The sequence below is a fragment of the Solanum tuberosum genome, unplaced genomic scaffold, assembly GCF_000226075.1.
Source record: "Solanum tuberosum cultivar DM 1-3 516 R44 unplaced genomic scaffold, SolTub_3.0 scf00033, whole genome shotgun sequence".
Taxonomy (NCBI): Eukaryota; Viridiplantae; Streptophyta; class Magnoliopsida; order Solanales; family Solanaceae; genus Solanum; species Solanum tuberosum.
In genome coordinates this window covers 1837491-1849405 of record NW_006238959.1, presented here as the reverse complement: position 1 = coordinate 1849405, position 11915 = coordinate 1837491, and the positions used below count along the sequence as shown (strand labels likewise).

The window sequence follows — 11915 nt, the reverse complement described above, 5'->3', positions numbered from 1 at the left end:
CTTAATTCTTGATAGCAATTTTTTTTGTTGTTTTACGGAAGTTCAGTAGCACATAGAATCATTATTTTCTTTTTCAAAAAGAGACGCTCTTTATGAGACAGATCAAAAAGAAAATTAAGATATGTAAATTGGAAAGAATAAAGCACCATTCTGACGAGGAAAAGACAGAAAAGTTCACTGTGCTCAAAAGTTCAATCAACTTTCCACTTTTTTCTCTCTTTTATATTTCTGTTTACTCCTCAATTCGATTCTAGATCTCCCGCTTACTAGGCAGAATGTGTTGTGTATTTCTCTAGCTATATAATAAAAGGCAATACTCCTATACCTTATCTCTTCAGCTTGCTTTAGCTGATATGATTTACAATATTAGGATCGTAGCTTAGTGAACCATAAGTCTCGATATGATTGAGATTAACTGGCTGATTACTTAATATATAGAATGTATTTTCTTTTACATGTCAACCATATCTATATATGCTTGTGAATCTAAGACTTGGATGTGCAAGAAAATGACAGTGTTAGAGTTCTTAATGATAAAAATTCGCATGATCAGACGTGGTTGTTGTTTTTGAGATCTCTTATTATCCATGATAATATTCTATAATCTCTTAATCTATATTCCTTTTATTTTATTCTTTGGACTGTTGTTATTGTTAAAGTTGATATTATTCCACAGAGTTGTCTAAGAGGTATGTTACTTGACAAAGACAAAGCCAATTAGTACATTACCAGATGATGTGGTTTAGTCAACATCTTGAGGCCAATAGGAGATCAGATGGAATACCAATCTTATTGAAGGATGAAGAATGATTTTCTTAATATGTTGAAATTTGATAAGCAGATCTACTTGAATTTGGTATGAGCAAGAGATTGACCAGTGAGTTTAGTAGATTAAATACATCGTATGGTTCGTAAAGCTGTTGGATCCTAGTCTTGAATTGAAATAGGGAGTTTTACTGCAGCAAGTGCTTGGTTGACTAGTACATTTTACTTGTGTGGTAGACTTCATACAGAACTGAGGCCCTGAAAGTTGTTTTTTGTTCGATTTCGTGGGTTGAAAACTAGTAAACCAGCCATTGTTATTCGGGGTGGCAAAAGACCTACAACAAATAAATAGATCTAGATGTTGCTAATGTAGGAGGTGAGTTTCTGTTAATACGAACTCCGACATGGTGCATGACTCTTTATAGATCTAGGCAATGGATGCAGACTTGTCTATAATCATTTAATTTTGTCCAACTATAGAGGATTTGTTAAACTCTAGTTTTCCTATACTCTACGCCTTTCAGGTTAGATGTTGTTGTGTTGATACAATTTTCAAATATTATCATTCTGGTAATTGATATGTGAACATCCACCAGGCGCCAACACACTCAACTCTTTTACTTTTGTAGGAGCCTCTGAATGCCATCTAAAAACGAATCACAAGATGGCACATCTATAATATATGTTGTCAAAGATTTTGATGCAAATCAGAACTTTGTGGTGGAGCGGGATGCACCAAAGGCAGACATATACTGTTCATGTCATTCATTTGAGTACAAAGGTTACCTTTGTAAACATGCTATTGTGGTTCGTCAAATGTCTAGTGTTTTTAATATTCCTTCTAAGTATATATTATAATGCTGGACCAATACTGCCACAATCAGGCATTCCATCAGCGAAAGGCTGAATGACGCGCACGCTAAGGTATGTCGCTATAATGATTTTTGTCAACAAGCAATAATATTGGATGAAGAGGGATCATTGATTCAAAGGAGCTACAACATTGTTGTTGGTGCCATTAAAGAAGCGTTAAAACAATGTTTAAGGAAACAGTCTTGCAGCTAATCTTAAATCAGATAGTAGTGCAACCCTTGCTATCGAAGTTGATGATGATGTATGTCCATGATGTATTTCAATATAGAGTGTTTCCGTGTTTCCTTGACATACATCATCAACTTGAATAGCAAGGGTTGCACTACTACCTAATTTAAGATTAGCGCCAAGAGTGTTTCCTTGATTTTAACTTGTAAAGCTTTTTTAATGGTACCAACAGCAATGTTGTAGCTCTCTTGAGTCAAGGATCCTTCTTCACCAAATATTATTTCTCGTTGACACAAATCCTTATAACGATAGATCTTATCTTGCATGTCATCCAGTCCTTCGCTGATGGAATGCCTGATCGTGGCAGCATTTGTTTAGCGTTGCAATATATACTTAGAAGGAATCTGAAGACACCAAACATTTGAAGAACCACAATAGCATGTCTACAAAGGTAACCTTTGTACTCAAATGAATGGCATGAGCAGTATATGTCCGAATTTGGTGCATCCCACTCCACCACAAAGTCCTGATTTGCATCAAAATCTTGGACAACATATGTTATAGATGTGCCGTCTTCTAATTCTTTTTATAGATGACATGCAGAGGCTTCTAAAAAAGTAAAAGAGCTTAGTGTATTGGCGCCTGGTGGACATTCACATAACAATTACGCAGAATGCTAATATTTGAGAATTGTATCAACACAACGACATCTAACCTGGAAAGCATTACAGTCATGCACCATATCGGAGTTCGTATTAACAGAACCTCACCTCCTACATTAGCAGAATCTAGATCTGTTTATTTGTTGTAGATCTTTTGCCACCCCGAATAATAATTGTTGGTTTACTAGTTTTCAACCCATGAAATCAAATAAAAATCAACTTTCAATGCCTCAATTCTATATGAATATGATTAAGAGATCAATGAATATTATCATGGATAATAAGAGATCTCAAAAACAGCAACCAAGTCTAAACATGCGATTTTTTATCACTAAGAACTCTAACAGTTGCATATCCAAGTCTTAGATTCCCAATAAAAATGTCTATATATTAAGTTTAATCATATCTAGACGTATGGTTCACTAAGCTATGATCTCACTATTGTAAATCATATCAGCTAAAGCAAGCATAAGAGTTAAGGTATAGGAGTATTACCTTTTATTAGATAGCTAGGGAAATACACAACACCTTCTGACTAGTAAGCGTGAAAGCTAGCATCGAATATAGGAGTAAATAGATATATAAAAGAGAGAGAAAAAAAGTGGAAGGAGTATATTGCAGGCCCCTAAGTTTGAGGAGGTGGAGATCTCCCTGAGGCCGTGATAGGTGCTTGCAAGGACCGGATCCACCAAAGAAACTTTCTCTCCATGAGTCATCAATTTTGCAACTTTGAAGACACTAGCACGAACACAATCAACCTTCTTGTTGGGAAGAAAAAATTTTGCAGAGTCAACACGCAAGGAAAGCTGCCAAATAAGTTTCATCTTTGAGTGATTCTTCCACGCCTAGCTCGAGAAAAGGGGCATTTTCCTCTTCAGTTTGTGGTAAAAAAAACTCATGTCAATGTTCCCTGAATAATCATGATTCATCCTTAGCTTTTTCTGGTTCTAGATGTCATAGGGAAGGCTCAAATTTTCTTGGCCCTCGAAACCAGAACTTTGTCCAATCACAAAAGGGAACTTCATCAATGACACCTCTTATAAGTTGGTAAAACGCCAAAACAAGTAAGAGCAGCTTCCAGGGGAAAAAAGACTTCCCTTGGTCATTTACATGAGTCAACTCCTTTGCCGAGGGTATAACTTCATCATAAAAGGACCCATGAACAGGAAGGCTTGCAATGGTTCTCAATATATATAAAAAAAAAAAAAAAACTCTCCGGTGAAAGTGGAGACCGTGTTGGTGGATGGACACAAATTCTCACTGGAGAACATTCTCATTATGGTCATATGTGAATATCAAAGCAAAGATAGCTGAATAAAATAATTGCTAGAACACAATTAAGAGTTGCAAGCTTTTCTTATTATTGTTCTACGTAACCAGATTACCTATTTATACACAAAGTATTAGTAGATTCCTACTATATTCCAACTTCCTCTATATCCCAACTATTCTATAGTTGTATTCCTAAAGGACATCAATTATGTAGAGGTGCTCCTATAGTCCTATACATTCTATACAGATCTACGGTATACATTCTAGTTTTGTTCATGTTGTTTATCACTCCCTCGCAAGCTGGTGGTGGGATTCTGTACAACTCCAAGCTTGGACCTTAAGACATGAAACTGCTGTTTAGGCAACGATAATTTGGTGAATATATCCACAATCTGTTGCAATGAAGGTATGAACCTTGTCACCATAGCACCTTGGACAACTTTTTCCCGCAGCAAATGATAATCAAGCTCGGCATGCTTCGTGTGAGCATGCATTACCGGATTAACTGTAAGGTGAAGGGAACTAATATTGTCTGTGAACAACAAAGGAGGATGAGACAACGAGATCCCAATATCCTTCAAAATGTACGTCACCCATGTGAGGTCAGCAGCTAAAGATGCTAACAAACAATACTCAGCCTCTATGCTAGATCGAGCAACTGTATTTTGTTTCTTTGAAGACCAACTAATGTAATTGGAGCCAAGGAAAACACAAACGCCTGTAGTGGGATTCTGAGAGATGGGGAAACCACCCTAGTCAGCGTCGGAGAACCCTATCAAGTTGAGATAAGATTGGGAGGAACAACGTAGACCGAGAAGGGGAGTGTCAGCAATATAATGAAGAACTCGTTTCATGCCAGACCAGTGAACTTCAGCCGGGCAATGCATAAACTGGCACAGAAGATATTTACAGCACGGGATATCTCAGGTCGAATGAGAGTAAGATATAGCAAAGTACCCACAATGCTTCTATATTCAATAGCATCGACCATAGAACCTGTGGACTCATGGAGATTATGCTTGAGAGATAATGGAATGTGAATAGGTCGGGCATCTTGCATCTTTGTGCGATGGAGAATATCAGAGATATACTTACGCTGGCTAAGGAATAGTCCAGCCTTGGTGCAATAGACCTCAAGACCAAGAAAATAATGGAGAGCTCTCGGATCCTTCATTGCAAAATGTGATTGAAGCTCGCGAGTAAACTGTCGAAGAAGTACAGGATGCTGCCAGTTAACACTATATCATCAACATAAAGTAGTAGCAACATAGTTTCTTGAGAAGAATGTAGGATGAATAGAGACGGATCAGATTTGCTACAAGTGAAACCGAGATGAATCAGGGAAGAGCTAAACTTTTGGAACCAAGCTCTGGGTGCTTGCTTGAGAACATATAAAGCTTCCTTAAGTAGGTATACATGATTCGGATGGACCGGATCAACAAAACCCGAAGGTTACTCCACGAAAACAGTTTCCTTGAGATCACCATGTAAAAAAAACAGTCTTGACGTCCAATTAATCCCCCAATGTCCGGGTGGTTACAACGCAATGCGAATGGTTGTACCTTTGACGATGGGACTAAAAGCGTCATCAAAGTCGATACAAGCAATTTGATTGTAACCTTACGAGAAGAGCCTTAAAGTGCTCCACTTACCCATCTAAAGCCAATAATGTTCATATGAGGTTGCGGAGGTACCAACATCCATGTGCCACTAGATTTCAGGGCTGAGAGCTCTTCATGCATAGCAGTCAACCATGTGGCTTAGAAAGAGTGGATTTAATTGATTTCGGTTTACTGGCTTCAGGATGTAAGGAAGTTGTGTAACTGAGGGATTGAAAGGTAGGATTAGGCAAAGTTTGCGTTTTAGCTCGGGTGAGCATAACGTGAGTATTTTCTATTTGCATATCTGGCGAAGTAGGAGCTATGGGCTCAATAGGATCGACTTCAGGCAAAGGTGCAACACAAGGTAAAGAGGCAAGTTCCGCAAAGAGGTCATTACCTAGAACATTGGACAAGGAAGGACTTGATGTGTTGTTGTTACCAACTTGCATTGATGAATTGTTGCTGCTAGCTTGCATTGATGAACTATTGCTGCTAGCTTGCATTGTATAAGAGCTGCTTCCATGAGTAGAATTAGGGGCTTCAATATTTGGTGATTTCAAAGAATCATTTAACTCAGGAAGTTGGTCACATTGAGATAAAGAAGCAGGTTGTTCCATCGAAGGCATGCGTACATGAGGTGTTCTGAGAGCTGGTGCAATATAAAGATTAAGATGAGAAGGTCAAAAGATAATTTTATTAAGTCTGGCAGCAAGCTATTATATACATAATCTTCAACCAACTTATGCTAAAGTGCAGGCCACCACCTGCACATGATCTACAGCTAACTACTGCAAGATAATAGGAACTATAACTAATCCTTAATATGCTCCACACAGTAGGAGACTTATTCAAACTAGTAACAGGTAAATAAAATAAATACTATGATCAGTTACTACAACCAACAGATATAGTTACTGTAACCAACAGATATAGTTAATACACCCCCTCAAGTTAGGCAAGGTGCAACAATGCCTAACTTGGAACGACACCTAGCAAATGCTGATTTAGGCAGTGGCTTGGTGAATGTATCAGCAAGTTGATCACAAGCATGAGTATGAGTAACATGAACTCAATGATCTTGAACCTGGTCACGTGCATATGCAAAATCAACAACAACATGTTTCATACGGGTATGAAACACTGGGTTGTGAGATAAATAAGTCACTCCAACATTGTCACAGTAGATTGTTGGCGTATTTGAAATGGTGACATGTAACTCATGAAGTAAGTTTCTCACCCAAGTATGCTCTGCAATTGCATTGGCGACAGATTTGTACTCTGCCTCGGTGGATAAGCGAGCTAATGCACGTTGTTGTTTTTTATGAGCAACTGATTGGATTTGGTCCAAAGAAAGAATGTAACCTGATGTAGAGATTCAGTCATTCGGATCAGCCCAGTCCGCATCAGCATACATATACAAATTAGAATCAGAGATGCGAATGATGCGAAGTCCTGAACTTGCAGTTTCTTTGAGATACCGTAGTACTCTTTTAACTGCTTTCCAATGTTCATCAGTCAGGACATGCATAAATTAGGACAATTTATTGACTGCATAAGATATGTCAGGCCGTGTGAGTGACAAATACTACAATTTACCAAGGGTACACCGGTTGCGCGTCGCATTAGTATATGGCGAACCGTCAGCCACTCGAAGTGGTACACTGGAACACATGGGAGTAGAAACACCATTGCAATTTTCCATATCCAGTTCCAAAAGAATTTCCAGAATGTATTTTGATTGAGAAAGAATGAGATCATCTGGTATGTGCTTAACGTTAATACCCAAGAAGTAGTTCAGATAGCCAAGATCTTTCAACGAAAATCTAGCTGCCAAGGAACTGATGACAAATTTGATCACTTATGGATGTTTGCCAGTGATTATGATGTCGTCAACATAGACAAGAACATAAATAGTTACAGCCTTCTACTTCCTTACAAATAGTGAGGTGTCAGATTTTGTTCCGACAAAACCCATTTTCAGCAAATGTTCATGCATAGCATTATACCAAGCCCGGGGGATTGTTTGAGGCCATAAATAGCCTTCTTCAACTTGCAAACATGATTTGGGAATGGGGATTAATAAATCCTAAGGTTGAGACATAAGCACTTCTTCGTCCAATTTTCCTTGTAGGATAGCATTATTGACATCAAGTAATTGATGGATTGGCCAATTGTGTTGCACAACTATAGATATAACCAACCTTACGTCGTTGGTTTGACAACGAGATTGAATGTCTCATGAAAATCCAAGCCAGGGCTCTGCGTGAACCCTCACTGCTAAAAATCGACGGACAGCATCGCTCCAAAAAGCGACGTCATTTGCCACACTGTCCGTCGCTTTTTAATATAAATAATTATTTTACAAAAAGCGATGGACGGCATCTCTTAGTCAGTCGATTTTTTTTGCGGATTTTTTTGCCAAATATATATATAATTAATAATTAATTATTTAATATAAGTAGAGACGTTGTCCGTCATTTTTTATTAAAACATAATTATAAATTAAACAATAACCACGTCGTCTGTTGTTTTTAATTACTTTGAATTTATTAATTTTTTTTTTTAAAAGAGCGACGGACGGCATCTCGAAGTCTGTCGCTTTTTGGTCAAAATTTATGGTCAAACATTAAAGAAAAGCGTCGGACAGTGTCTCTTAGTCCGTTGCTTTTTGGTCAAAATGTTGGTCAACTATTTTAAAAAAAGCGACGGACAAAGAGACGTTGTCCGTCGCTTTTCCTAAAATATCTGGGAGACCAGACGCGAACTTTCTGCATTTTCTCATTCCCCCGTTCTCTCTTCCTTCTTTCTAAGAACCAATGTGTGTGGACACTAACGACGGCGACGGCGACACCTACTGTCGCCGCTGACGCCATCTCCTCTCTCCATTGTCTCTTTCTCCTTTAATTAAAGGTTAGGATTTCATCAAATTAGTTTTTAATTTTTTCAATTTGAGTTATATTTGATTTTGTTAATTAGGGTATTTAAGGACTTGTTTGAATTAGAGATATTAGGACTAGTTAGATTTTGGGATTTTAGGACTAGTTTAATGTAACTTAATTAATTACAATAAACTAATTAACAAAATCAAATATAACTCAATTGAAAAAATTAAAAACTAATTTGATGCAACTCTAAAAAAGGAGAAAGAGAAAATGGAGATGGCGTCGTTAGGGTCAGCAAAAGCGGTGGCGGTGGCGGCGGCGTTGACGTCGGCAAAGACGGCGGCACACAATGGTTCTTAGAGAGAAGGAAAAGAGAATGAGGGAATGGGGAAATTTCGCATTTGGTCTCCCAGATATTTTAAGAAAAGTGACGGACATTGTCTCTCTGTTCATCGCTTTTTTTAAAATAGTTGACCAACATTTTGACCAAAAAGTGACGGACGGACTAAGAGACGTTATCCGTCGCTTTTCTTAAATTTTTTACCATACATTTTGACCAAAAAGCGATGGACTTAGAGATGTCATTCGTCGCTCTTTTTAAAAATAATTAATAAATTTAAATTAATTAAAAATGATAAACGGCGTGGTTGTTGTTTAATTTATAAATAATTATTTTTAATAAAAAGCGACGGAGAGCGTGTCTGCCTATATTAAATAATTAATTATTAATTATATATATTCAAAAATCTGCGGGAAAAAAAGCGACGGACTAAGAGATGTCGTCCGTCGCTTTTTGTAAAATAATTAAAAATATATTATTACTTTTTATTAAAAAGTGACGCACAGTGTGGCAAATGGCATCGCTTTTTGGAGCGACATCGTCCGTCGCTTTTCTGTCCGTTATTTTTTAGCAATTTTTTAGTAGTGAGACATCTGCTTTTCTCTTGATCTGCTACAACCATTTGCAGTCCACAACATTTTTGGATAGGTCTCGCGTTACGAGTTCCCAAGTTTGATTTCTAATTAAGGCATCATACTCTACTTTCATTGCTTGTCCCCACTCTTCATGTTTATCAGCTTTTTTGAAAGTTACAGTTGTAGGAATTAAATGGGTTAGAAAAGAGAGTTTTTTTTTTTGGCTTGGAAATATTATTTTGGGAGCTAGTTGTAATTCTGTTTGAGGGTGGTGGGGGAATCGTGGCAGCAAGTATTGCAAGAGAGGGATCACTTGATGTCATGGGTGTAGGAGTGGTTGTTTTGATTGTATGTTTTACATGTTGTTTTGTGTCTCTAGTATGTGAGTAAAGGCTTTTGTGTGGCGGTGTCATGCAAAAAAGAAAGGGTAGGAAGTTGTGTATTACTTGATGCCTCTATAGCTACTGGTACTTGGTCATAGCTATTGGAGTGAGCATTGCTTGGGGAAGAGGTTGTATTGTGAGAGCTGGTGTAACACCCCAAAAAATTCTAAGTTAAGATCCGAACTATTCTTTATTTACATAAAAGGTTGTATCGCATGATTCTTAAATTGATCATATGTGTAAAGGTTAATTCTTTAGTGTGAGAATGGATTTGGAGATGAATTAAGGTCACAAGAATCTCCTAGCACAAAGTTGAATTGAAACCTTCCATACTGATTAAGTTTTGACATAAGATTCTATTTCACGTCAACTTCAAACGATCATATCTCTCAATACATAATGATTTATGTGGCCCATGACCTACAAAATTGAAGAACTTTGAGTCCTCTTTCCAACACCACCAAGTTTGTCTCATTTCGAGTTCGGAGTAAAACATTATGGTCGTTTTACCAGAGATTATCACCTCCGAAAAAGCTGACGGTAGCCATGATAGGCTGTCAGACCTGTGATGGCCGTCATACATGCAAAATTTCATGTGTTTTTGATGATGACAGGTGACGGGCAGTCATCCTTGTGACGGGTCATTAGGACCTCCGTCATATGCGCTTGGGGTTTTGCCTTTTCAACTAATTAAGGGTGTTTTAGACTTTTATCATCCATTCTAAGCAAAAATCCCGACCCTTTTTCACCTAGTTAAGGGTATTAGAAGTGTTTAACATTCTTTTTAGGTTCTTTAAGACTTCAAATCATTAGAGAAAAGTTCTAAGAGGAAAAAAAGTTAGGGTTTCGAGCGTTCTTCAAGTTTTCATCAATTTTGCCAAGAACTTTGTTCTTCCCAAGTATGTAAGGCTATCATAGTGTTGGATTAGTTCTTCCTCATACCCTACATCTACTTTCAAATAAGTAAAAGAGTAATCCAGGGTTCTAAAGATTTGAGAAGTCTTGAGATGAGTAGTATCGTTGAATTCCAAAATTCTATTCCTGATTGTTGAGTTGATGTATATCATGTATGGATATTTTTGAGTTGATTGTTCATGTATATTTTCCAGTATGAACCTTATTAGTGAGCTATTTATTGAGAAATACTTTTAACCAATCATTTTCTTAAATTGATTTCTGAGAAAAGTAAAGAAGATTTTTGAGTAGACTCTAGAGATGTTTTGAGAGAAAGTATAAGGTGGAGAGGATAAGGTGAGGGACCAAGTCAAGTGTTTGGAATTAGACTGCTATGTGTTCAAAAAGAGTTAAAGTGGTATATCGTTCTATTCACACTCTAGCATATTCCTCAAAGTTTAGTTGTTACAACATCATGTTGATGTCTTTAATATCAGAATTTTTTCCATGACATATGCTCATACAGTTCAGACTATGCTCAGTTCACAAAATGAGGGGCAAAGACTTCATCCCATTGATCTCAATCTTACTTCATAAAGTTATGGATATCAGCCTCATGATATGAACCTATTCATATAAACACTCGTATCTCATAGGATGCTCAGTCTTGCGAATTCATGATTTACTCTTAGTGGCTAACATAATAACGTTATGTCATGCATATTCTTATATCAGATGTCTTTAATGAATCATACTTATGATTTTTCTCCCTAAGCTCTTTCAATCATCCTTTTCAGTTTTGATAGTAATGTTGTCGATAGTGGTTGAGTAATGATAAAAGGAGAGGGTTGATGTTTCTAATTGTGGTAGTGGTGGTGTTCTTATTCCATCTAAAGTTATAATCTGGAGGAGGAATATGATGATGTTTTACTATGAGTAGTAGTTAAATGAGAGCAATTAGTCAGTTCCAAGTAGTATTACGTAAAATTTAGTTGGAAGAGATGATGAGAGAATGATAAATTCCTAGAAGGATTGGTTAGTAGAAATTCATGGAGTGGTTATAGTACTAGGTTGGAATGTAGTGTTGTTAACATGTGGATAAGTGCATGATGCATTAGATGTTTCTTGATTTGGGCTCGAGGTTGGTTGAATGTGGTTATAAGGAGAAGTATTATTGGGATAATATTCCACTATAGAGGTATAAAACATGAATCTGGTGATTTATATAAGTATAACCATCTCATGTTTAGAACCTTGTGAATTAGAGATTGGGCTTGAACACAGTAAGAGCAAGTGATTTGACTTAGTCGTTTGTAAGAGTAGTCATATACTCTAGCGGGAGCTAGGAGTAAGGCTGGCAAGGGGACCCGTCCCACTATATATACGGGATGGGACGGGGTTTGGCTAGACGCGATGGGACGGGACATGGGATTTTTATTTATTTTATATGTTTATTTATTTGTATTGAAATTATATGTTATTGAATAGCATTTTTAGTTT

General features: G+C 37.2%; 1 protein-coding gene across 1 annotated transcript; it reads right to left on the bottom strand.

Moving 5' to 3' along the window:
- Positions 1-4003: 4003 nt before the first annotated feature.
- On the bottom strand, positions 4004-5482 carry LOC107059704 (uncharacterized mitochondrial protein AtMg00810-like). The gene is made up of 3 exons (XM_015306493.1): positions 5393-5482; positions 4597-4965; positions 4004-4492 (listed from the first exon to the last, which is right to left on the bottom strand). The coding sequence occupies exons 1-3, from the start codon at positions 5480-5482 to the stop codon at positions 4004-4006; spliced, it is 948 nt and encodes a 315-aa protein (XP_015161979.1).
- Between the last annotated feature and the right edge of the window lie 6433 nt (positions 5483-11915).